Below are 26,960 nucleotides of genomic sequence, written 5' to 3' on the forward strand. Positions count from 1 at the left end.
TACAGTATTTGAAAGAGATATCATTTTCCCATGCTCCCATATCAAATATTCCTACCCTTTCCTGTGTTCCTTTAATCATGTTGGCATTTGCAGATGCTCATATGACTAATCAGAAAATTGTTATAATTAAATGGTATCAAAGCTAGCCATGGATGTAAACAACTTTCAAAACAACGTTTCCTTTTTACCACAAATTTCTTGAATGTCTTGGTGCTTATTATCATCATCATCATCATTTATTAAACTTCTATACAGACCTTCATCCACAGATGCGGTTGACAATATAAAAACACAAAAATGCATACCATAATAATAAAAACAATACTCCCAACAGTTTAAAAGACCACAGGTTAATTAGCGGAAGGCTTGCCTAATGGTAAGAGGCTTAGCAGGTGCAAGGCTAGCAGGAGGGAGGGGTAGCTGTAGATGGTGAGAGGACTGAAGTCTATCCTGCCCCTGTCTCTGCTTTATAAGACTGTGAAGCAGTAACTTTCTTCAGTTTTTAGATTTGCAGTATAAGCACCCTTTGTCCAGTAGGATGTAGAGGCGTAGCCCCTTTGCCTCTGAAGGTTTTACCAACACACTCACCCTATCCTCCATTAAGGCCAGCAAGAAGCATTATCAGAATCCACGGGAACATGCCAGCCAGCCAAAAACACTCAAGGGGGGTGCAAAGCAGAGCTGGGTTGGCGGGGGAAAGTCCCAAGGCCCAGAGAGGCCTCTGGGGCTGCATTTGGCCCTAGGTATGAGGTTCCCCACTCCAGATCTCTAGAATTTAATACTGCATATTAACAGATAATTTCACCTTCATGCCTCTAGATAGCTTTCCCTAAACCTTGGCACCACATACATAATCATCACTTGATGAATACAGCACCAAAAGGTGACTAGTGGAAACAAGTCACTATATTTGTGTCACATCAGACACAAATACCTTTTCATGGATTAACTTGAGCCATCAAATGACAAAGGAATCAAGTGGTGTACATGTATGTATGAGCTGGCTTTCTTATGTCCCACATTATTTTTCCTTCATAACCTTACAATTCACATTTGTGAAAGCTGAGTAGAGAAGTGTTTGAGTGCTTGGAGAAGTTTTAAGTAGCTTTGCCAGATGTGCCTCAGACACACATCTGTTTGTTCATACAAGATGCTCCTGTTCAGCTGTTATCTTTAAAACACAAATAGGAAAAGGTAAAGCTATGGCATTAACACTAAATGCCAACAATATAATTTCAAAAGCCAGCCGCATGTACAATATGTATTCATTCTTTATACATGTGTGATGTTGCATTTGACTGTGTTCGCACAGCCAATTGCAAGTAATTTACCAACATGCTGTAACCAAACTCTCAAACTCAAGCTAGTGAATTCTTCTATTAGCTTGAATTGTCCATGTAATTGATTATTCAAAATTGTTCAAAATATTGGATGCAACTATGCTTTCCTATGGAGAGGTTCCGACTGCTGCCAATTCCTCAGGTTGGATGAAAGTGTCAGGCCTGATTACTTTAAGGTGATCAGAATGCTTTAGGCTAATAGAGGTGACTTCCTCCAGGATGTTGAAAGTGTCAACATTGATTTGCTCGTACTGTGTTGATGCAGAAATGGAAAAGTGATATATTTTACGCGATTAATTGCTTCAGAGCTATACTGCATGCAAAAGGCACGGGGCAAAAATGACAAAATACAATTTTCATTTGCTGAAGTTCTCTGCTTTTTCTGTCTATTAACGGATCACAGCTAACCTCCCATTTCTTATAAAGGCTTAATAGACTTCTGTTTCCAAAGACTGGAAGTGTATTTTCACATACTTGAGACATAACAGGGCCTATGGGGTTTCCCCCTTTGTTTCCTATATGTGCTATTCCCAGCATACACTAGTCACAATGTGTGGTGTTGCACGAATGCAGTAGCCAAAAAGCAGAGGAGACTGGGAGCCAAGCTACAAGAATCCTGCTAGATCAGACCAAAGGATCAGAGACAGTGGGGCCAAACAGATGCCAATGGGAAGCCCGCAAACAGGACAAGCCACCCTCTCCATTTGTTTCACTGAAACTAGTATTTAGAAGTATGCTGCTTTTGATCCTGGAGATGGCATATAGCAGTCATGTCTGGTAGTCACAGGGGCTGTCTGCCAAGCAATGCCTGCCCCCAGGATTTTTATTTGCTGATTTACATCTAACTGACACTATCACTTGGTTCAACTCTAGCTACTACCCCACTACCCTAGGACAATGTCATATCTGAGGCAAACAGATCATCTCAAAGCTGAATGGTTTTCTGAAAATTTCTTTTCAAAGTCTAGCAAGTGTCTTCCATCTAAAGTTAGTACTGAAATTGACAAGCATGTACTCTATGCCCTTATCGTATACATTTAACTGGTGTTGGTTTTTTAAAAATATATATAGATATTGGTTTGAATCAATGCAATTCTCAACAAATACATGCATTGGTGCAAGACTACTGAATGAATAAAAGCAGATTACTTTGTTGGAGTTCACCAATAATTAAAACCAATGGCCTTTGATAGTCATTGATGGTTTGATGGTCACCAGCTTCATACTGTAAGCAATTAATCTTAACTATTAAAATAATTCTACTTAGTAGTAAATTAAATCATGACGGGAAAGAAAGTTAGGTTTGCATTTGTATATGTAGTCCCCATTGTTCTTTGAGGTGCAGGAGATACCTTTCTTCATCTCTCTCTAACAGCTCAGCAGAGCACTGTCTCTCATAAACTCTGGACAGAAGTCCCTCCTCCAGAGAAGCTTCATACTTTTCATTCTCAATTATTTCATCACTTATTAAATTAGACAAGGGTATATTAAGTATTCCAGTATGGGGGTCCCAATCTATTATTATGCTCTGCTCATCTTCCACTTTTGCTTTCTTTGCTGCCTCCTGGTCCTGGGTGGCCCATGTCTGATGCTTTGATGTTGCACTTCTCGTCACTACGTTTGCAAAAGTTTGTAGTTTTTCAAGTGCAGCTCTTTTCTCATCGAAGAAGGTCTCTTTTTGATTATGTGCCAAACAAGTATCTGCCACCACGCTGCATTGAGGACAAAAAGTTTGGCCTGGTTTATTGGGAACCAAATGTTGTGAAGGAGCTTGAAGGCCATTATGTCCAGAGCCCATCTTATTCAAAAGGGTCTCTCTTGGTTGCTCTCCTGAATGGATACCTGGAGCTCCCACACCAAACTGGGGACAGTAGGCCTGTTCTGTTCCATCAGTTATTAAATCTGGAGGTACTTTTTGCAGTTTGTGAAGCAGTCCCTCTAGTGTGCAAATACCAGCTTTTAAGCTCAGCTTCTCTTGAACCAGAGTTGTATCTTCAGCCCTCAAGTCAAATTCATAGACCACAACTTCATCCTTGTGCTTCTCATCTGAGATACCCTTTGCCCTTTGAGATACAAGCTTCATCATGGGTAGCTTGTTCTCATCTTGCTCATTTTCAAACATAACTTCCTCATTTAGGCAAGCGTCTTGAGAATCCTGTTGTGCTAGTTGCACTTCTGAAGCTTTTCCCTCAACACTGTTTCCATCACAACATCCACCTCTGCTGTGGGCACTGCCTAGTAAACGAGTGTCCTCCAGAGAGGTCTTCTGCTCTTCAGTGATATTAATAGTAATGAAGTTAATCACAGTTTTTTCAGAAGGAAGCAAATTGCCTCTCACACATTTGTCACTATACTTCAAAACCTGGGGAGGGGAAAAAAAGGAAGCTGTAATTTAAAAAAGAAAACTGAGAGATCCGTTAATTGCAGTCTCTACTTTTAAGTTAAAGCCAACCCAGCTAAAGTTAATTACTTACTAAGGTTGTACACACACCACTGTGTTAATGTGCATGTGGGTTGTAGAGATCTGATTATCCCATGGGCAGTCTTCTACATTTGTCTATACATTAGCATTCCAAGTTGAACTCGTCTCAATGCTTCCCATCCAGAAAAGCTCAGAATCACTGAATTCTGGCCTAGTTCAGCCCCACTGCTTCTCTGCACTTGGAACACTCTATTTCTGGGCCTGATGCTGGCAACTGTTTGGCAGGTGGCAAGGGGAGAACTGTGGTGAATGGCTCTGCCAGGAGAGCTGTGTGGAAGTGCGCCTCCAGCTAATATGATGTCCTCCCTTCAGCATGGCATAAGGGTGTGTGCATTGGATTGCTCTCAAAGTCTCACTGCTTTTACTTGAATTTAGTCCTGAATGTTAGCTGGATTAGGTCTATGTATAAAATTTATATGCTTTCACACCGCAACTATTCTGCAGATTGGGGAGTATTGCATATACTGCCTTTCCTTTCCTTTCAACCAATTTCTGGAACAAGTCAAGACTATATCAGTGCTTTCTTTCTAAAAAAATGTACTCTCATTTTCCTACTCATATTGAAATACTGCCCCTCAATGAGGCCAAACTTAGGGTCACAGAATGTTTAGGGGTATGCGTACCCCTGTGCCCCCCAAAAAGAACTGATCTATATTATTATTATTTTGCTGCACAAACAATAGCTAGGAATGTTAGGAAGCCACCTTTTGCTGAGACAGACCACTGGTGCCATCAGCTCAGTATTGTTTATACTGACAAGTAGTTGCTCTCCAGGTTTTCAGACGGTAGCCTTTCCCATCGCTACCTGGAGATAACAGGGATCAAATTTGGGACCCTTTGCACATACTCTGCCACCAAGTTGCAGCCCTTCCCCACAGGACCATGCTTCTAATATAATGTATAAATAGTGGCAGTAGTCTTCCAATTATGTTCAACAAGGAAAACAATTAAAAGGAAAACAATTGTCAGGGCCCATTACTTTTATCCTCTTTTGTAGACAAAAAGCAGTGAATTACATTTGTAGATTTTTAATTGAATGGACTGGTTCCTATGCTTGGCTGCAAGTTAGAAAAATGTTTAAGTAAAGAAGATTGTAGTGCATTTTAAATGGCAGACACTAAAGCCAGGTACAGGTAGATTGCTGGATAAATGTGTTGCAAATTACAAGGGCTGGAATAGCTGGGGACAATGTAGATCCAGTTCAGTGCTTCTACATTTCTTAATTTCTTATTTTTCTCAGCAATTAATTCATCCATTCATAATTTGTGGTCATTGATTTCTTTTTTAATGCATCTTTATGTGCAAATATAGCCTTGCTGCTGGCTTCTCAGTGCTTATTGCCCGAGAATACTTTAGTCCTTGCTTAAGGCAAAGATTCTTCAGAATAATTTTCTGTTTGATGCTTATCAGCAAGTTTGTGGAAGACTACTAAACATTAGCCTATTAGGTGAAATAAGAAAATGTAGCACACACACACTGGGTGGGTGGGTGAATAACAATATAATAAAATTGTAGAGTTGGAAGGTACACCAAGGGTCATCTAGTCCTACCCCCTACGGTGCAGGAATCCTTTGCCCAATGTGGGGCTCAAACCCACGACCCTGACATCAAGAGTGTCATGGGGGAAGGGCCACAGCTCAGTAGCGTAGCACATACCTTGCTTATACAAAGTACTAGTTTAGGCTCTGACACCTCCACTTAAAAAGGCTCTCAGCAGCCCTATGTCTGAGAGCCACAACCAATCGGGCGTCGCCAGCATTTGCCTTTTCTTCTATGTCTTGGAAAAGAACCCAGACTAATTAATATGGGTCCATACTAAATATGAAGTAGCAATAACATGGGGAACGTCTTGGGCTTTTGGAAAAAGCAGTTGCAGCCCCCGCCCCCAATATGGACTGGGGGCAAGATGATGGGGGGAGGTGGGTTCCAACTCTTTGCCCCAGTTTCTCGACCCCAATCCAAGTAACCGAGCCCCAGGCGAAAATGTTCCTCTTCAACCAGGCCTTTGGCTGATTAATATTAATTAATAAATATTTTCACACGGGGAGTTTTTAAGCGTTTGGACTGGGCCTTAACCATATGATACATTACATACTGCAGGGATAATAAAGAACCCTTACCAAGTTTGTAGGGTACTTTTGCTTTGTGATATGAATGTACCTATATACACAACAGCATGACACCAAAATAATAAGGACTGTTAAAAGGACAGGCAAAATATATCCGAGTAAGATTGTCGCAGCCTCCTTGAAAGCCGAATCTGTGGAGAAATATGTGCATTAGATGCTGTTCATTTTTCCAAATATCCAGCAGTCATCAGCATTTATTACTGGTAATTGGATATGGAAGTCTAAATAGGCTCCATTAAAAAAGAAGACAACAATAAAAACTATATCAATTATTAATACAAAACATTAAAAAATACATGCCACAACTCAACAGTATTTCACAAGTGGTTGAGATTTCAGCAATTTTAGTATTATAAATTGTTGTAAGATTTTTGAACAACAGTGAAAATTATGAAAGCCAGCCAGAAAGGAAGAAATGTTGCCTGTAGCTTCAATAAAAGCACTTTGACACCATTCTTTCTTCCAATTTCTTCACTTATAATACAGCATTTGGGAAATATTATCCCTTTCAAAAGTCGTATGTATGCGGTAAAATACATGTACTCTGTAACTTTTTACTCGTAGAGCAGCTGGGCTAGGTTCTTTTAAACTCTATATTTAGGCTGTTCTTCCCTAGCAAGTTATTGAGGTCCTTGCCAGCAGATTCTTCTTTGCCTAATTTCCCCCAATTATTAGGGATACACAGATTGCTAACAGGGACTAAAAAGGGCTGACTTGCTGGTTTCTAATAAAAGATTCAAAATTATGCTCTTCAGATTCGAATGGAACCAAAGGCAGCCACTTAATACGCCAGTGCTGAAAATGGCAAGCAGTAAAAAGAGGGCCTATTTCTGCAACTCTAACCTGAAACGGGTGGAGCAGGCAATATATAACTTTTGATTTTCCTTCACTGAAGAGTGGAAAGTGGAGACCAGTAATTTTTTGGAGGATGGAGCACTAGGCTATTGCGGGTAATTTACAGGTTGAGAGGGAATGGACGGGGAAATGAACACGGCTCAAAGATGCTTCCCCTAAGCAGGCCAATAGCCAGAAATGTTGCGGTGATGGTGACAGAACATTGGAGAGGCATTGTAAATCAGGGTGGGAAAAGCAAAACCTAAAGGACAAGCTAGTCAGGGTGACACAATTCAAAGCAAGCCATTATGTAACCTTTGCAGTAATTGGACAGAACACTGCAAGATCTCTGCCTTAGCAGTGTTTGGGGGGTGGGTTGGGGATGGATGAGGATATTGCCTGCAGGTTTCCCCCTTATCATCATATAAGAAAGAGAAAGATGGCAGAGGTGCTTCCAGGTCTTCTGACATTGAAAAGAGTACTTTTATAAACCAAGGAAAACTCTATAATCGTGGAACATATATGAACAAAGGAAGCTGCCTTATACCAAATCAGACAAGTGGCTCACCCAGCTCAGTATTGTCAAGGCTTACTAGTAGTGGCTGTCTGGGGTTTTGGAAAAAAACTGGTCAAATATCCTCCCCTTCATACTTTTGCAGGCTCATTCATCCGCTGTGCATGTGGGGGAGAGGGATATTCCATGACTTTTTTGTGTCTTACATTATAGAAATGGTTATGGATGTTTTTCTTAAAAAGGAATCCCCCACACACTGCCACTATTTGAAGTGGTTTGATGGCCTGTGGTAGTCCTATAGCTTTCTTGTAAAAGGATGCTCAATGAGAATGATACAGTATTGTTCCTTTGAAAATTCTTGCAATGGGGGTGGCAGCAGTTGCTACCTGGGCATGATCTATGCTTCTGAGCAATGATCCCTCCCCTTCCCCCACATCAGGCCCATTCCTGCAGTTCCAGCACTTGTTTTGCACTAATCTAGGTGATCGTTCACTGTGGTTCGCCAGTTGGACAGGTTTGGATGATGCTTTGCCTCATTTGAGTGGCTGGGTGTCTCTATAAATCCATGGGCTCTTTAATGATCTATTAGAACTTCAAGGGAGAAGTTAATAGCTCTTAGCCTATAGTTAAGGCACAGACCCAGCAATTAGGGTTGCTTGGAGATATGGTTTGTCCTCAGCTGACTGTTATTTAGAAAGAAGCTTCACTAAGAAACAAGGTTGTATACCTTTGTAAAGCCAAGAGGATCTTGTCATGACTTGTACGAAAAAGGATTTCTCAATTGCTTTTATCTATTTTTAGAATCATTTGATATTAAAGCAACAAATTTGCATCCTGTATTGGAGATGTGTTTTATAGTTCTTTGCTTACCTTTCAAAGTAGCAATGCAATCTTTGGAGAGTCCACTGAACAGAAGTGGAGTAATATATACCTGCACTGTGACACAGTACACTGTATTCGACTCTAAATGGAACACATCAAGTCTGTTGCTTTTAATACAGAACATCCACTAGGGGAAAGAAGGCATTGTCACACTTCAGAACTTAACTATACAACAATATATTGGAGAATCACAGAAACATTCTACCTATGGTTTCATCTATGAACCAACCACCAGAGAGTGGAGAAAAATGCGAGTCTCCGTTCAGATTGTTATACCTTAATCCAGGGGTCGGCAACATTTTTTTGGCTTGGGCCAGTTCACGGTCCCGCAGACGCCGTGGTGGGCCGGAGTGCACACACATGCACACACACTATTTTGGGAGCTCCTTCCAGCGCAGAGGAGGCATGCGCAACTTCCCACTGGCTGCAGGAGCTGAGAAGCCAGCCAGCGTCGCGGAAGAAGGTCCCCGCTCTGCTCCGTGCCAGTTTAGCATGGCGCATGGGAGCCAACTGAGCGGGTGGCAGGGGTCCCCAAGCAGGTGGTGGGAGTCCATGGGCTGGTTCAACAGCCCCCATGGGCTGCTTGTGGCCCATGGGCCTTAGGTTGTCAACCCCTGCCTTAATCCTATATATAAGGAGAAAGCAGGCCTATATTTTGACATTAAGTGAGCTAGCTAAAAAACACAGTGCCATCAGTATAGAGATGACAGCTAAAGAACAGGATCTCTCTCCTTTCTTAGCTTTTGATTTCGGTCTCTACTGCTGGCTTTCTTTCACCCCACATCTTCACTTTCTTCCCAGCCACCACAGTCATCACATAGTTCAGGTAATTGAGATGAGATCGCAGGCATCTGCTTGGACATGGCACCAAGCCCTGGGTTCCCAGGTTGGCATTTCTTTCTTTGCCACAGCTAGTTCCTGGCTCTTCCTCTTGCTGGGACAAAAAGCAGTTTGGGTGAGGGGAAGGTTTTAAAGGCAGAGGGCAAGACACTGGCCCACAGGGAAAGCATTAAATATCCCTTCCCCACATATAATATTCTGCTCCAGATTTGCAACCTCCCACAAGTGTCTTGCACGTGTAGTGGTTTTCTGTTGTCGCTATCAGGGGAAAGTCATTTAAATGACTAAGCACCATGTTATTTTCACCCTCATTGCTCACACTCCCAATTATGCTGTGCTCCCAAGAACTATCCTTCGTCTTCATCATCCATCCACATACATATCTGCAAAGCAGACAACTGCCCCTTCTCAACATCCTAATAACATGGCCATCTCCAATTAATCCAGAAACGATTTAAATTGCTTAATACCCCTTTCTAATCAAGTTTTACCTGTGTCTTTTTGTGTGTGTTGAATACAGATATGTTATATTGTAGGATGGGATATATTTCATGCAGATAATTAGGCTCATTTCTGGAGTTTCTGCTCCATGTCTTAGGTGCAGCCACAATGACTGAAATAGATTTTTCAGCAGAAGACAAGGCAAATGCGGGTGGATCAATTTTAGCTGGAAGAGAAAAGCAAGTATATATTAGAGTGTGCATAGTGACAAGAAAACAACTATAGCCAACTGTGATAATATTCCCTCATCAGTCTTTTGTTTTGATGCGTGGTTGCAGAGCAGCGAATGGGGCCCCTCCCTGCTCCACCATCCCTGCCCAAGCCTTGATTTGTAACACTCAAAAGCTGGTGAAGTTATTTTAGCAACTGAGGCACAAAACTCCATAAGTACCTCTCTCCCCTTCAACCTTACGATAAATTGTTTAATTTATTGCCCTTTCATGGCACCCAGAATCAACAGCCCAACAGGCTTTCACACTTTTCATAATAGCAGGGTGAGATGTGGTGAATTACTAACTCTTATCAACTCCCTTGAACTTTTTAAAATAAATAAATAAAAACAAAATACTTTTAGGCTGCCTTTAAAGGCAAAAGCCTTAAGCTAGTTTACAAACATGAAAACTCCAAAATACAGCCTAAAAAAATACAATACAAATCTTGGTTTAGAAACACATTCCACCCAAGAATATTAAAAGCAGTCCAACTTCAATGTAAGCTAAAAAGCATGAGCAAGACAGCTCCCCTGAAATGCAAATAACAGCTTTGGGGAAGTGATTTTTGTTGGGAGTGTAACGGAAGAGAAAGAGTTAAACTCCCACCCGCCAGACTTTACACCACTCACATAACAAAGATGTGTGTGCTAGTTGCTTTCATGCAGTGCCATAGCTGAGGGGGGGGGGGCAGGGACTATTTTTTTGCCCCAGGTGAAGTCTCCAGAGGGGCACCACTGAGGCTCCCAGCCTCTCTCTCTCTCTCTCTCTCTCTCTCTGTACGCAAATGCGTGTGAGGAGGGTGCCAAATTGGGTCTTTGAGCTGGATTAAATAAAGCCTAGTTTGCCCCTGCTTTTATGCAATTAATGCTAAGTCCAGTGTGAACCTCAAAGAAGTTGGGCAAGCAGGCTGTTCATGCAAATGACAAAGCTGTAATTCAAATCCAGTGTTGACGCAGGATCTCTGTGATCAAAGCCCTAATCACTTTGCTATATAGAAAGAATAATAAATGCAGTTTTCAAGCCATGTTTAAACTAGTGCCTGCTTAAGCAACCATCACATCAAATTTTATCGCAAGCATTTTAGTGGAGTCTGTTGCACAACATGAGTTCTGACTGGTAATCTGCCCTCTGGAAACTTTCAATACTATTATGAAAACATAGCATTCCTTAGGCATCTCCTTACTGTCTGTTAATGGATTAAACCGAGGAGATTCTGTCCAGCTGGAACAACTTCCATTCAGAAAAGCTTTTACTCTGGCATGATATAGCTCCTTATGGTCACTTGTTCCACGTGAGAGGTCACACCAGGTCTGACTGATATTTCTGCATTCTGCATCCTTAATCCATCTAGCTGTGCCATATCTGAATTTTAAATAGTCAATAGAAAGAGAAAATGTCAGTACTCATTCTATGATCATGGATACTAACAATTGGTAGCCTTATCCTACAGTAATTTGTCTAATCTTTAAAAACATCCACCTGAGTTCGTGGCCATCGCTACTTCTTGTGGGAGTGAATTCTGCAGTTTAACTATGTGCTGAAGTGATTATGACGGTATGAACTATTCATTCAATTTATAAGGCACTTTCAAGCAGTGCCGTTGCAGTGGCTTGCAAGAATTAAAACAAAATACATATAATTTAATCAATGCAAGTTAAAATGTTTAACAATCAAAGTAAGGCAGCTCAGCCAGTAGAGCATGATGCTCTTAATCTCAGGGTCGTGTGTTTGAGCACCATGTTGGGTGAAAGATTCCTGCATTGCAGGGGGTTGGACTGGATGACCCTTGTGGTCCCTTCCAACTCTATGAATCTATGATTCAGTTGCTCATACATATCAGGCCAAAGTTGCTTGGGTGTTTCCCTACAATGTCCAGTGATTAATTTTGGATTATCATACTGAAAATGTGCAATGTATCCAATGCCTCTTACTGCTATGCTTACGTTCAATAATTCATGTAATATCAAGAACCACTCGTGATTTTTCCCTTTTAGGTGCTAGCAAGGAGAGGGCATGTGGGGGAGACAGACAGAGATGCTAGGGACTCCTGTTGATCACTGTCTTGCCAGAATCCAAGATCTGTTTATATTTTAAAGGAGCCGGTCTACTGAATGAAGCTACGCCAGCTTCAACTTCAACCTTGAGGTTACTGCTGCAAAAGAAAACACGATGAAGCATGTTGCACATTTAAAGCACCATTAAAAAAAACAAACCCACAAACTAGTATTGGTAGTACAGAAAAATCAACAGCAAAACGTACACTAAATACTTCACACTATAAATTAATTTGTCCTCAGGAATCCCTTCTGGCGGCAACCAGTGTAAGACATTCTTCAGGTTTCTGGAGACAAAATGAACATTCCTAGGGCTGGGCAAAGTACAACGCAATGCTGTTGGGAAAAACAAACAAGTTAACATGTGTGGACAATAAGGATGCCACGATTTGTCAATGTGCATTTTGAAAAGCTGATCATCTGGATAGACAGGCCAACAAGTTTTAAATGCTGGCTGGTTTTCCCTATCTGCAGAGGCAGCTGCCAAGGATTCTGGCTGATGGCAATTCAGTATTCTGATTGCAACCAAAACTGCCTCAGTTTTATGACCATGTTAGATTGGTGTAGTTGTAGCATGTAAACTAATCTATGTGTCACTGGCATTGTGATGTAATGACTCTTGCTATCACTTTGCTCAGGAAAGAAGCATAGCACCCACACTTCATACCCAATGAAGGTCTCTCTTTGCAAACGTAAGGTAAAAGGTGAAGGACCCCTAGACAGTTAAGTCCAGTCAAAGGCAACTATGGGGTTGCAGTGTTCATCTCGCTTTCAGGCCAAGGGAGCCGGCATTTATCCACAGACAGCTTTCTGTGTCATATGGCCAGCATGACTAAACCACTTCTGGCGCAATGGGACACCATGATGGAAACCAGAATGCATGGAAACGCCATTTACCTTCCGGCCGCAGTGGTACCTATTTATCTACTTGCACTGGCATGCTTTCAAACTGGGACAGAGCAATGGGAGCTCACTCCGTCGCACAGATTCAACCACCAACCTTCTGATCAGCAAGCCCAAGAAGCTCAGTGGTTTAGACCAAAGCACCACCCGCGTCCATTTAACAAAGGCCAGGTAACCTGCTCCTTTAGTGGAGATCAGACTTTCCCCTCCTTTGGTATAGATGGCATTTGTGTCCTCAGTATCCTTCGCATCTACTGAACAAAAAAAGTGTGGATTATATGAGCTGCCGCTTATGCTGGTCTGTGACCGTAATAAAGTAAATTCATTCATATGAGCTGCCTCAACACGCCAGTTGCTACTATTTGTACTCAACTTAAAAGGACATCACCACCTCTACATATGATTTCTTGCTGCAAAAGTAATGCTATCTCTTGCTCAGGGATGGAAAAGCTCTCACTCTCACTCTCCTACTTTTCTGTGTAAAACAGAAACCTGACCAGACCATGGACCCTGCTTCCTCAAAATCTGACTTTCGACAAAATAGGCATGCATTGTACTGCAATATGAATAGCAAAATATGAATATTTAGACTCTTAGCAGCCAAAGCAGCAAAGAAGATGTATACCGGTAATTTCCATCTCACTGAGACACACTGTGCTGTGTAGTAACGCAGGAACCATATTTCCCAGCATTTTTTATTAAGGTGCCAGATGCATTTCTTACAGACTTTAAGAGAGGTTTCAAGAGAGGACAGCGGGAGTGCCAAAGAGTATTCAGTAAGGAGAGAGGATTCAAAACACACACACACACACACACTAAAAACAATAGTTTTTACAACTCCAAATAACTACAGAAACTTTACTGCATTTGTGCCTTTGGCATGCATACTTGGGACGTAAACCTATTCCAGTTGCAAACCCATAGACTTACACTTAAAAGGGTAAAGGTAAAGGGACCCCTGACACTTAAGATCTAGTTAATTCAGTGTGACTTACTTCTAAGTAGGCATGCATAAAAATAACCTGTTAACTTTAAAAGAACAGGCAGTACTTGCTTTTGTATATCAAGCAATCTGGGCAAGGGTGCCAACTTGAATAAAATATTGGGGGGTGGGAGAGACAGGTAAGCCCCACCCCACATAATCAACTACAAGATGCAGTGCACACATACCATTTGAATGGCAATGCCCATCAACTGGGGGGGGGGGCTCCCTCAAATATTTTACTGTGGGGCAGAAGGGATCTCCACCTCTAAGAGTTGACTTCCATGAATGTAGGAAACCTTGAGGAATAGAAGGGGGCAGGGAGCCGAAGAGAAGATACTCCTCTCAGAGCTCTCTGTCCCGTCAGGACTCTCCTGTGCTTTGAAGGCTTGCACAGCACTTGCAATCCGTGCGGTGACGAAGATACTCCGCATGTGCTCAGAAGCACTCTTGTTTATCCGCTCCAAATTGGAACAGCGGCATTTAAGCAGCTTCCAGAACCGAGGCCAGAATCAAACTACTCCCAGGCACATAGCTCAGTCCAGAACATCGGAGCACAAAGAGCCCACAGGACAGGATTCTTAAGAAGAAGAAGAAGAAAGCTACACTTTCCTCGCCATGGTTATTATTCTGCCAGCTGACCTCGCAACCTTCGCCGAGATTGCAGACGAAGCCTTGGAAGAGCGCGAACAGAATGGCAGAAACAGGCGAGGAAGCGCAAAGCGCGACGCGCCTTCCCTTCTGCCGGGACTCACCTGACGCCACCGGCTCAGCAGGGGCGGGAACGACGGCCAGGCGCAGCAGCAGCAGCCCCAGAGCCGAGAACCATGGAAGGGCTTCGGCGCCGCACATCGAGAGCGGGCGGCGTGTGCGCCTGTGTGCGCGGTCACATGGCCGCCGGGCGAAGGGGGCCGCGTGCCGCGCCAAACCGGGCAGAAACAGGCGCGAGTAGAGCCGCAGGCCTGCCTGAGGGACCGCAGCAGGTCGCAGCAGCTGAGCGGTTTTCTCTCACACGACGACGGGGTGGTTCCCTCCTCCACGGAGAAGGTGGAGCAGACGGGACGTTTTGGAGGAAGAGTCGCGGGACCGAGCGCCTCCTTTGACGAGGGAGCCACTTTCCTCCGCCCTAACCCTTAATAGGCGTGTGTCTGTGGGGCGATGCCTGAGGCGGCTGTTAGGAGCTGGCAGAGTACCTGCTGCCCGCGTTTTCTTAGAGGTACTCTTTCCTGTGTGACCTGATGGTTTTCAGGGCCCAGGTTCTAGGAATCCCTGGCAAACAAACAAAACAAAACAAGACAGACAAAACCCAGCCCCCTTTCTTTTCATGCTCTCCCCATGCCCGCACCACTTGTCAACACCTGCTTTACAGATGGTGAAATTCCTGCAAAGAAGTTGCTTCCAAGTAGGTGAGTCGCATAGTAAGATGGCAACACATGTTACACCCTCCCCCAGATATGTCTAACACTCTGTGTGAATGACTACTGGTAAGCTGTGATGGGTCACAGCTGAACAGTGTGTGTCTGCACAATATGTGCATGTGTACAGGGTTTTGTATTGATTTGCAAGGGTCCAGGATAGCTAATTCATTAGATTCCTACCTGATCACTGAGCTGTTTGGGGGGAGTCTCTACTAGTGGCCTCCAATGACTCAAGCACATTGTGAAGGCTAACTTTGAAAATGGACAAGTTAGACCATATAGGCTTAGGACAAACTAAACAGACATTTCCTTTAACATGTGAAATTGTGAGTGGGGTTGCTATAGTTGGCAGTGATTTGTGCAAAGGGAAAGCAGTGGGCCAGACTCAACTCCGTACCCAACTCAGGCATTTTTTTAACCAGAAAATAGGACTGGGCAATATATATGTATTGTCTGCTCTGGTCTAAATGTATTAGTAACCACCCTACATTCCTCCAGGGGTTAGACTCTTGCAATAGGCAATCTTTCTCCATGCTGGGGCCACCCCTTCTATCTTGGTGCTCAGTCTCAGTCAACTCAGCTCTATCAACTAACTCTACATGCTGTCCTGCTGCTTGAGGTGTGGCTAGGCGGGCCTCAAGTTACTGCACCTTCTCTTGCAGCAGACAGCCAGCTTGCACTTGCTACAAAGTGTACTCTTGCTTGTTCTCTGGCAGAATGACAAACATGGCACAGCTGTTATAGGTCTCTGTAGCAGCTCCCTCGCCTTCCATGCCTCTAGTTTTATGCTCACCAAGAGACAGAACTCTAGCAGGGGAGATTAAGGGGGAGGCCTAAACCCCCCTGTTTGCAAGCTCCCAGGATCTGCACTGAGCTAAGTTTGACTGCTGCTGGTTGCTAACTCCCTTCTCAGCTGTAACTCCTCCCTCTCAGATCCTGTGTCACCAATGGAAGCCAAGGCCCAGAAAAGACTCAATATGGAGGCCAATTGGCCGAAATATTGGGAAATAATAGAAAAAGAAGGTGATACTTGGAGATTGCAGAGCCTTGAGAAACTAAAGGATAAAGTGCGAGATTGGTTACATCATGCTCAGATTAGGGAGGTCTTTAATTTGGACAAAAAAACAGGTTTCCAGGTGGAAAAATCGAAATTAGAAACAGAACTGTTAGAACCTAAGACCAAGGTACTTTCAAAAATGTATAACTTGCTGCTGAAATGGAACACGCAGGATGAAACTGTTAAATCAGCTATGATAAAATGGGCACAGGACATTGGGCATAATATCATGTTTGCTGACTGGGAAAAGTTATGGACCACCGGAGTGAGGTTCACGGCATGTAATGCCTTGAAAGATAATATTATGAAAATGATATACAGGTGGTACATGACCCCAGTCAAGCTGGCAAAAATATATCACTTGCCTGATAACAAATGTTGGAAATGCAAAGAAGCTGAAGGAACATTCTTTCACCTTTGGTGGACATGCCCAAGGGTTAAGGCTTTCTGGGAAATGATTTACAATGAATTAAAAAAGGTATTTAAGTATACCTTCCTTAAGAAACCAGAGGCCTTCCTTCTGGGCATTGTGGGCCAAGGAGTATTAAAGAAGGATAGAACTTTCTTTATGTACGCAACAACAGCAGCAAGAATACTTATCGCAAAGCACTGGAAGACACAGGATTTGCCCACTCTGGAAGAATGGCAGACGCAACTGATAGACTACATGGAACTGGCTGAAATGACTGGCAGAATTCGAGACCTGGGAGAAGAGACGGTGGAAGAGGACTGGAAAAAATTTAAAGACTATTTACAGAAACATTACAAATTGTACGAATGTTAGGAGTATGCACAAATGAGAGTAACACGGCAGCAGTAAATTTAGTGCAAGACATATGAGAATAGGTGATGTATAGGGAAATTGTGAAATCTGAAGAAATATTTTGTTCAAACCTAGTAGGTTAATTTATGACCAAAACATTCTAAAGTTGGGATTGAATATTTGAGATTTATAAAATAAGAATGGAAGTAAGGTAACAAATTGCTGCATATAACTATATGACTGAGAACGCAAGGGAGGGTGATGCGAGGAAGTCCAAAGACTATGAAAACATGACTTATGAATATCATTACTTTATTTGTATTTTCTTTTCTTATTCTTACTTTTTCTTATAATCTTACTTTGATCTTCTTTGTTTGTTATGTGTTTGATGTCATCTTTGTTGTTCAAAAATTGCAATAAATATTTTATAAAAAAAAATCAGATCCTGTGTTCCCACAGAGTAATCAGCCACACACACCTCCTTACTGGAAACAAGCTCCAGTGAACTCAGGAGAACTTGCTTCTGAGTAGACATGTGCATGGGATTGAGCCGTTAGCCATATTCTACCAATAGCTGGAGGCCCCTGTTTGTGAGCTCCCAGGATCTGCACTGAGCTAAGTGTGACTGCTGTTGGTTGCTAACTCCCTTCTCAGCTGTAACTCCTCCCCCTCAGATCCTATGTTCCCACAGAGTAATCAGCCACACACACCTTCCTATGGGAAACAAGCTCCAGTGAACTCAGGAGAACTTGTTTCTGAGTAGATATGTGCATGGGATTGTGCCGTTAGCCATATTCTACCAATAGCTGGAGGGCCAGCAGCATCTCTCTCACTGACTAATTTGGCACAAAAATAGATACGTCTTAGGTGTGTCAGTTGCTCATTCCCACTTGCTAAGTTGCTGGCTGGCACAGGAATGAACAATGGGGTTGTCTAGGAGCAGGGGGACTTTTGTGGCTTAGAGAACTCTTGCAGAACTTCTGCTGCTGTTCATACTGAGGAAGATCGGGTTAAGCAGCCCTTTTCCCTCTGCTTGGATAAGATTAGCTGGAGATCCAGAATTGTGTGTGTGTTTGAGGGATGGGAATGTTCTGTTGTGATCAGGGTCTATGCTTGGGGCTAGGTGGGAAACATTTCTGGCAGTTCATGATCTCAATTTGCTTTCTTTCCTGGACAGGTGATGCACAGGTGAAGCATCCAAGTATAGTGCCCATGTCTTGGACAGATCACTATCTAGATAGGATTAAACTAGTGATGGCCTCTGCTCTCTGTAGGGGAGCAGAATTTAGGAAAATGGTTGGCCCCAGGAAGGTGTGAAATCAGATGGATTCCTGTTGTCTCTCATGGGAATTTTCCTCTGGGTCCTTGTCAGCACCCTGGTTGACCTGTGTAGAGGTGGTGGAACAGGAAATATATCTTCCCAGTTATACTTTTCTGCAGAATTGGGAACATTTAAATTCTGTGCAGAGAAAGGCACTTTGGCTTGCTTGCCCAACTGATCAGTGCATTGCATGGCAACTGTCTATGCAGAGCAAGGGAGAGAAGGAACTTCAGAGGCAAGCACCCACATTATTGTTGTGATTACTGTACTTTTGTATTACACAGTGCCACCAGAATGGTACCCGTTGCCTGAGGGTGGAGCTCTAACCTCTCCATCTCCAGAAGCAGCTGGAGATGTCCCCTCTTTGGGGGCCGAAGAGGAGGTGGAGCTGGACGATTGGGGGGACATCAGTATACGAGACCTGTTGAGCTCTCTATTGTCATTTCATCAAGCTTGGAAGGGACAGCAGAGGTAGAGGACAGGGCTGAGGAGATGGCAGAATTGGAGAGCAAATGTAGGTCCATACTGAAACATTGACTCACATCTTTGTGTAAATCGTGGCTATGCGATCATAATGTTGCACTGGGAATGTAGGTTTCCTGCACAAATAGAATCATAGAATTGAAGAGTTGGAAAGGACCCAAGGGTCATCTAGTCCAACCCCCTGCATGCAGGAATCACAGCCCTACTTCCTCCTCCCAGCTGGGATGCTGAAGCAGCAGCACCAGCATCCATTCAGATCTCTGGACCAAGAGCAGCCAAACTGATGCAGCTTTGCTGCACCAGGAGATCACACATGACCAGCAGAGAAAGTTTAGGAATATGGGTGGGGTTCTTGTGCTTTTCCACATGTACACATGCACTTGTTGCTATCTATAGCTGACCATCTCCTTTCTGCTCACTCTGCTGGAGTCAGGGCCATGGAAGAAGCCATGCCCTGCACAACTGCGGTTGCAAGTCCAGCTGTGTGCTTGTTCCTAACAAGATGCTGAATCAAAGAAGTAAACAGAGTAGTAGTACTGGTTTGGTAGAGTTTGAAAGATTACAGAAGTGTCTTAAATGGACAGAACATGCCTATTTGATGGAAAGTAAGAGTACACTTCATTATGGCACTTTTTAGAGCATTCATGAAAGAAAGATATAATATGGATACAGATAAGTAGAGGAGTTCTCAAATGATTTAATTGATCTAAATTGTAACTAGTGGCATGAAATGGATTATGAGATTAAGGTTGAGGAGTTGTTTATTGTTGGATATATAGTCATAATTTTCAGCATATTTATTAAAAGAGGATATTGTTAATTACAAATGGTTTTCTTTATTGCAAATTTGTGATATGTTTGATAATAGATGTGAAGGGGGAAAAATAAGTAGTAAATAAGAAGGGGGGAAAAGGAAGAAAATGAGATACTAATTAGCAGTAAAAGATACACTTAGGAACAATCCTTTCATATTATGTCCGCTGATGGGTCTTGTCCTAATGATGGATTTTCACATTGAGGAAAATATTACTATCTTCTCTAGGACTTTAAATTCTTTATCCTTCAGTTTTACCAACCCACCTGAATTTTCCAAGGGATTTCAGGGACAGAAAAAGCTGAATGGGCCAAAACAAAATTGTTTTTCAACTTGGCCAAAAGATTTGATTGATGACTCAGATTCTGTTAGACATGAATTTATAGGCTCGGTATCAAACACTATTAGATCCTATTTAACAATCGTGATTCAATCTTATTTCAAAAAGCAAAGCTGCCAAAAGAATGCTTTCATTGTCATGCAGTTCCACAAGGCACTTGTGTCATCTATTATAAACACAGAAAAAGTGTTTGGCAATGAAATAGGACAGACACAGCCTGAAAAGATCCCAAATAGAAAAGCAATAATGGGAGCCATTTTCCAGTACAATTGAGAATGGGGGGAAGGTGCAAATTCTCTCTCTCTCTCTCTCTCTCTCTCTCTCTCTCTCTCTCTCACACACACACACACACATACAGAGCCCTGATTTGTAAGGGACCTCAGCTTGTTTGCTTTTCCCTGTGGGGGGCATGATTTCAGCCTGAGTTAATCATGTTGGCTCCTCATTCATTTCCAGGATGGTGTTGATAAGCTCCTGGGACCCTGACACATACAGTTGCCCAAGGGTGCTGGTGCCATTTTCTGTTGAAGATTGCCAAATTGCCAGAGACCAGAAATAACTTAAATACACAAATGGATGGTGGAAGTACATTTGTCCAGAGGTCATGAGGCCAGAGTCTGATTTTGCTGTCCTCTCCAGCTGTGGGTAGTGGAGACAGAACAGCAAGGCATGCTAAGATGGTGTCCCCTGGTTGAAGAAATGAAGTCAATGCATACTTTGTGATGAGACACGTTGATTTTTTGAAGGGGGATACTTGAACTCCCCATCTGATTCCAGGTCTGCTCTATACCAAAAGGATGTATTAGACCGGATGTATTAGATCAGCAGTGGGGAACCTCAGGTCTGGAGGCCAAATGCAGCCCTCCAGGGCTCTGTATCTGGTCCTCTGAAATCTCCCCAGGCCAAAACCCTCACTGGCCCAAACTTCATATCCTGAAGTTGGATTGTATTCTTGAATTCTATCTGATAATATAGCTACACAGATCCAAGTATGTGTAACAGTGTCTTCTCATCTTAAGGTGAGACAGCAAGCAATGAGTTTGGAAACCACTGTATGAGGGAGAATAAGAATGACTTATTGATAAGCACTGTCAGCAGACTCTGTTGCCCCCATATGCTGACTATAAAGAACATTCTGGTTCACTGATAAACAATATCAGGGATGTGTGGGAAGGTGTAGGAAGAAGTGCAACTATCAGCAGCATTTTGAAAGCTTTGTGTTGTTTTTCTAAAAAGTTGTTCTTTCACCATTTGAACTTATTAAAGAACTTATTAAAATCGACATATATTTTTTTTGCAGCAGAAATGCTAGCATCACAACCCCATTTCCTTTTGTGGTGATGATACAAGCATCTCTTCAGATGGCTAGTACGCACTGAAAACCTGTGTGATGTGGTCTGATTTGCCAGGGCAGAACTGGGGAGACCCTGATTCAAATCACACTCTGCCATCAAGGTCATTGGATGACCCAGTTGCTTTTTTAAAAAAAAATCTAACCAACCTCACAGTGTTGTTGTGTGTTGCCTTGAGCTTCTTGGAGGAAAGGTAGATTGTAAATAAATACATAGGAAATACATAGTGAAGCTATAGCACTAGCAGAAGTCTTCAGGACAGCTGCAGGAAGGAACCCTCTATCTAGAAATCTCCATGCAGCCTGTAGAATTCTTGTTCAAAGGAAAAGGGGTGTTTTATCATTAAAAAGCGTATAGAACACATTCCACAGGGCTGTCTGCTAAGGCAGAGCCAAGGTTGGCAGCCATTATCAAGCAACCTTTAATCTGAGCTTTTAAACCATTATCAGTTTGAGCGTCCATGTCTCTGTGCAACAAACTCCATGGGGACTCAGTCTGAAGTTAAACAGCAGTCGTTTTCAATATGGAGCCATTTTATTTTGCAGGTGCACCTGGACATAAACTTTACTTTGGACGCTGAAGGGGGAACATAAAGGCTTGGATGGAATAAATTAAACTAAGTAGAGCACTCGCTATTAATCAGGCAACTAAACAAGCAGAAGCTCCAGAGAATGATCCCAGCTGCCACTCAATTTATCTTGCAGTCAAAACAAGAATGAAAGGAATGGTTTGGCCATGCCATGACTTTCATAAACATCCATTAACAGAAGGGTCTTATCCTACACCCCCCCATCCAATTTTCTATTAGTCTTCTGGAAATCGTTAATGTGTTTGAAATCAGAATTTGATAAAATGGATTATATGTTGTTATCTTTTGAATAAGGTAGATAATTCCTCACCTGATTTAATATTCCTGAGGCAGAAATGATTTCAACAGATACATTTCATTCAAACTTGTCTTCCTTTATAAAACTCTGCCTTTATGAGATCTTATGCACTTTGTATATACACTTTGTATATAACTGTTTGAAAAGTGATTACTATTACACTTGTAGTAATAGCAAATGGGTTTGTTTGGTGATGGTGAAACCTAGGCCTTGAAGTGTGTTTTCTGTTTATAAAATTATGCTACAAAAATATAAAATTGAAATGGAAAAGATTATCAATAATTGGCATTAGGTTATATGTACTGTTTTCATTCAAACCGGTCATTATATAAGCTTAGTTCACTTAAGTACTAGTGCCTGAGTTTTCTTGTTTTCTTTTTCCCTTCCTATCTTTTCCTTTGGTGTTGTGCCTTTTTAGAATGCAAGTCTACACTCATGAACTTTATTTTTAAATAAATAAATAAATAAATAAATACATGAAGTAAAATATAGGCATTTTATAAATTATTAATGGTGACAGTGAAATTCTATCCGTGATGGTTTATTCACAACTGCAACAATCTCCTAATGTTCCAGACGTTGTTTGAGGGACATGTGTGAACCAGAGATAGTAGTCAAAATATCTATCCATTATCTATTGTTCAATTGAAAAGTAACCTCTGTTTCAGCTCCTAAATCTTGCAGTATAAGAGTGCATGCTGAAATAAATCAATGTTTCATGGAGGCAGGAGTATTGCCAGCCTAAGTAACAAACCAACATTGAGTTCTGAGTAATAATGTGGTGCTTAAGAGCATGGGTAGGGAACCTGTGGCTGTCCAGATGTTGTTGGACTTCCAACTCATGTTAGCCCCAGCCAGTATGGCCAATGATCAAGGGATGATGGGGATGTAGTCCAGCAGCATCTGGAGGTTTGCAGGTTCTCCTCCCTGATTTAGGATAGACTTAGGCTGCAATTCCATACATAATTTACCTGGAAGTAATCCAATTTAACTCAATTATACTTACTACTCTGTAGACAATGCAAAGGATTGCATTGTTGAACTGTAACTTTATGGCAGTTTGGGTATGGGGAGAACATTGGTTTATTGAGGAGATTATAGTTTAGCATGATGAGAGGCTGAGATCATTTCTTTAATTCCATAGTCATCTTCACTGCAGTTAATTAAAAAGAATGCCATTCGTTTATAGTAAAGGTACCCCTGCCCGTACGGGCCAGTCTTGACAGACTCTAGGGTTGTGCGCTCATCTCACTCTAGAGGCCGGGAGCCGGCGCCGACTGCAGACACTTCCGGGTCACGTGGCCAGTGTGACATCGCTGCTCTGGCGAGCCTGCACCAGCGCAGCACACGGAACGCCGTTTACCTTCCTGCTATAAAGCGGTACCTATTTATCTACTTGCACTTTAAGGGTGCTTTCGAACTGCTAGGTGGGCAGGAGCTGGGACCGAAAGACGGGAGCTCACCCCACCGCAGGGATTCGAACCGCCGACCATACGATTGGCAAGTCCTAGGCACTGTGGTTTTACCCACAGCGCCACCCGCGTCCCATTCGTTTATAGTACAAACACCAAACATGGATTTCTGAAGATGTTTTAGAAGGGCATAACCTACCCTGGGGGTGGGAGGTTCTTCCACAAAGCAAACCATCAGTTATTAAATATTATTTGGTCTAGAAAGCTAGATGTGTTCTAAGAAGCCCAATGGCACAGCTCAACTAACCTGGTTCTAGTTATTTTGATGAACACAAGCCCATAACATAGTTAATCTCCATAAAAATCCAAGTCTTTATGACTTGGAAACATAAATTCATACCTCAGAAACATTCTTTCCTGATTATTATGATTCTTAGTGCATTGCCTTACCATCTGCTTATCTGCAGAAATTGCAGTCCCATTGACTTTAATTGTCAGAAGCCCAAGTTGTACAAAGAAATATGTGTATACCTGCAATCTTTTCTGCTTGGTTGATGGCAGGGTTCTTTTTTACAAAAGAGGTAGCTGAAACAATATATCACTCTGAACTGGCTTACGTGTTGCTTCCTTGTGCTCTTCCACAGAATAACAATTGCACAGTGCATGGCAGCAATACGAGCTTTGTCACTGAACATCAGTGAAAGTCAAAGTATTTCCTAACCATAGTCTTCCAGATAATTATAGGATTATGCATGACAGTTCTAGCAAAATATGCACCACTGATGACTGTATAGTTGCCAGCTGTATGAAGCACCATCCCTTGTAACCTTGTGCTTTTCTTCTTGAAAAAATAGGTGCCGGTACTCACCATGCAGTTGTTATAGTAAATGCCACACTTTTAACCAGTGCTTTTCTTTTAGGGGGGAAAATGTGCCAGTACTACATACCTCTGAGTACCCCAGGAAAAAAAGCACTGCTTGTAACTAGTGATATGAATTGGAAAATGGTGGCTCCACCTCACCCCTTCATAGGAAGCTGCCATTGAAACATAGGATTATAGATGGAAGGGTTTTCCCTCTGCACCATGCTTGGGGACTAGAGGCCTCCCTCCAAAGGAATGTTGTTAATTTCATTTCTATAACACTTTATATTTTTGAAGAAAAATCTTAAAGCAGTTTACAACACATTAAAACACCAAACGGAGCACTCCAGAATAAAACATTACTGAAGAAAGTCAAATATAAAGTATACATTCGGAGCAACATACAGTGGTACCTCGGGTTAAGAACTTAATTTGTTCTGGAGGTCCGTTCTTAACCTGAAACTGTTCTTAACCTGAGGTACCACTTTAGCTAATAGGGCTTCCCGCTGCTGCCACACCACCACCGCGGTTCTGTCCTCATCCTGAGATAAAGTTCTTAACCCAAGGTACTATTTCTGAGTCTAACCTGAAGTGTCTGTTATAATAATAATAATAAAAATAAAAATTTATTTATATCCCACCGGGCTCAGAGTGGATAATAACAATAAAAGTAACACAGTTTACTTAAAATCACAATCAATTAATTGAAATGCATTCTAAAATCAATTCATTCTAAAATCAATTCAAAATCAAATTAATGGCAACCATTGGGCTAGAGTTCTGTGAGAATTAAAGGAGGGGGTCAGACTGTGACTTGGCCAAAGGTCTGGTGGAACAGCTCTGTCTTGCAGGCCCTGCGGAAAGATGTCAAGTCCCACAGGGCCCTAGTCTCTTGTGACAGAGCGTTCCACCAGATCGGGGCCACGGCCAAAAAAGCCCTGGCTCTGGTTGAGGCCAGCCTAACCTCCCTGTGGCCTGGGATCTCCAAGATGTTTTTATTTGAAGACCGTAAGGTCCTCCATGGGACATACCAGGAGAGGTGGTCCCGTAGGTACGAGGGTCCTAGGCCGTATAGGGCTTTAAAGGTTAAAACCAGCACCTTAAACCTGATCCTGTACTCCACTGGGAGCCAGTGCAGCTGTATAGCACCAGGTGAATGTGATCTTGCAGCGAAGACCCCGTAAGGAGTCTCGCCACGGCATTCTGCAGCTGCTGGAATTTCAGGGTCAGTCTCCTGAAGCGTCTGTAACCTGAGGTACAGACTGAGGTAATAGGAAACCAACATATTGGTGGAAAACCAACATGGTGTGATTCTTCTCCTCAACAACACCACACTGGCCTAGGAATCAGGTACTCAACACCTGCCCCAACAAAGTAGGCTGATTGAAATCAGTGTGATAGACATGCACAGGAGATTAATTTGGAATACTTTGCGGACATTTGGCTTTGATGCCTATTGCCATGCTTTTAATTGGGTCATTATGCAACTCGGCTGCGATTGTGGAAAGGATATCTGAAGGTAATCTTCAAGATAAAGTGGTAATAGAATCTATACGGTAGTGACATTGTTTTCTTATTTAAACTGGATTAGCTGTTGACGTATGTTTGCAGTGTAGGAAAAAAACAGACTTTTGGATCAATCTTATCTACAGATCGTGGGTGAGAGTTGCCTCTTACAGCATGTTGTCCATAGTGTTGGCTAGAGAGGGACAACATTTTCCAAGTGCAAAAGTCATTTGACCAACATCACATACATTTAGGAGCCTAACAAAGCAATCATAAGCACGTTTATTCACATCTAAGTCCCATTATTTTTAAGGGACTTCACTCTATAGTTGCTGGGCATATGACCATGTCTGGGCAGCACAATCCTAACATGTTTGTGTAAAATAAAACTCCATGTAATGCATCCACAACTGGATAGTTCAGTCGGTTAGACTATGGTGCTGATAATACCAAGCTTGTAGGTTTGATCCCCATATGGGGCAGTTGCATATTCCTGCATTTCAGGGGATTGGACTAGATCAGGCTTCCTCAGCCTCGGCCCTCCAGATGTATTTGGCCTACAACTCCCATGATCCCTAGCTAGCAGGACCAGTGGTCAGGGATGATGGGAATTGTAGTCTCAAAACATCTGGAGGGCCAAGGTTGAGGAAGCCTGGACTAGATGATACTCAGGGTCCCTTCCAACTCTAAAATTCCATGATTCTGTTATTCTAATGCCACTCTTCATTCTTTGACAGGTTTTTGAATGCTCAGTTTTTTCATGGAGTTGGAAAGGACTTTAGTCAATTCTTTACTCATTAGTCTCACTGAGATATACTAGAACCAAATCAAGCCAAAGACACTGGATGGCTGTAGGCATGCACTGCATTTTTCCATTCTTCCTGCCATTTGTAAGGAACCAGTACATTCTGATGGTCTTTTGATGTCTTTCAAATATCTTATGTATCTATTTTATCTGGTCGTCTAGACTAGAGATTGGGGGAGGGTGTAGCCCCCCAGATGGTGTTGCACTGCACCTTCCATCATGCCTGACGTAAACATTAGCAAACACATCAGCACAGAGTATGGATAC

The 26,960-nt window shown here is 42.4% G+C and overlaps 1 protein-coding gene and 1 long non-coding RNA gene across 4 annotated transcripts; one reads left to right on the forward strand and one right to left on the reverse strand.

Moving 5' to 3' along the window:
* Positions 1–214: 214 nt before the first annotated feature.
* On the reverse strand, positions 215–14,540 carry LOC310704533 (interleukin-20 receptor subunit alpha-like). 3 transcript variants are annotated; one of them, XM_083498151.1, is made up of 8 exons: positions 14,429–14,540; positions 12,868–12,942; positions 11,995–12,124; positions 10,918–11,096; positions 9,513–9,688; positions 8,170–8,308; positions 5,943–6,082; positions 215–3,702 (listed from the first exon to the last, which is right to left on the reverse strand). In XM_083498151.1, the coding sequence occupies exons 1-8, from the start codon at positions 14,523–14,525 to the stop codon at positions 2,638–2,640; spliced, it is 2,001 nt and encodes a 666-aa protein (XP_083354277.1). In that variant the 5' UTR covers positions 14,526–14,540; the 3' UTR covers positions 215–2,637. The 3 variants fall into 3 exon arrangements, with proteins under 3 accessions (XP_083354277.1, XP_083354276.1, XP_083354278.1); XM_083498150.1 differs by having other exon boundaries at positions 12,868–12,945; XM_083498152.1 differs by lacking the exon at positions 12,868–12,942.
* A 416-nt stretch (positions 14,541–14,956) lies between these two features.
* LOC310704584 lies at positions 14,957–22,455 on the forward strand. The gene is made up of 2 exons (XR_014524901.1): positions 14,957–15,079; positions 21,767–22,455. It is a non-coding gene; the product is annotated as an uncharacterized lncRNA (long non-coding RNA).
* Positions 22,456–26,960: the final 4,505 nt, after the last annotated feature.

Source organism: Podarcis liolepis (assembly GCF_965112155.1).
Source record: "Podarcis liolepis genome assembly, chromosome: 3".
In the NCBI taxonomy this organism is placed as follows: domain Eukaryota; kingdom Metazoa; phylum Chordata; class Lepidosauria; order Squamata; family Lacertidae; genus Podarcis; species Podarcis liolepis.

Excerpts from the sequence above, each read along its gene's own strand:
- LOC310704533 (XM_083498150.1), bottom strand. The coding sequence starts at position 14,525 with ATGTGCGGCGCCGAAGCCCTTCCATGGTTCTCGGCTCTGGGGCTGCTG. Across the intron at positions 8,309-9,512 it reads ACACACACAAAAAGACACAG|TGGATGTTCTGTATTAAAAG; the intron begins GTAAAACTTGAT and ends TCTTTCCCCTAG. Across the intron at positions 3,703-5,942 it reads AAAAGTACCCTACAAACTTG|GTTTTGAAGTATAGTGACAA; the intron begins GTAAGGGTTCTT and ends TCCCCTCCCCAG.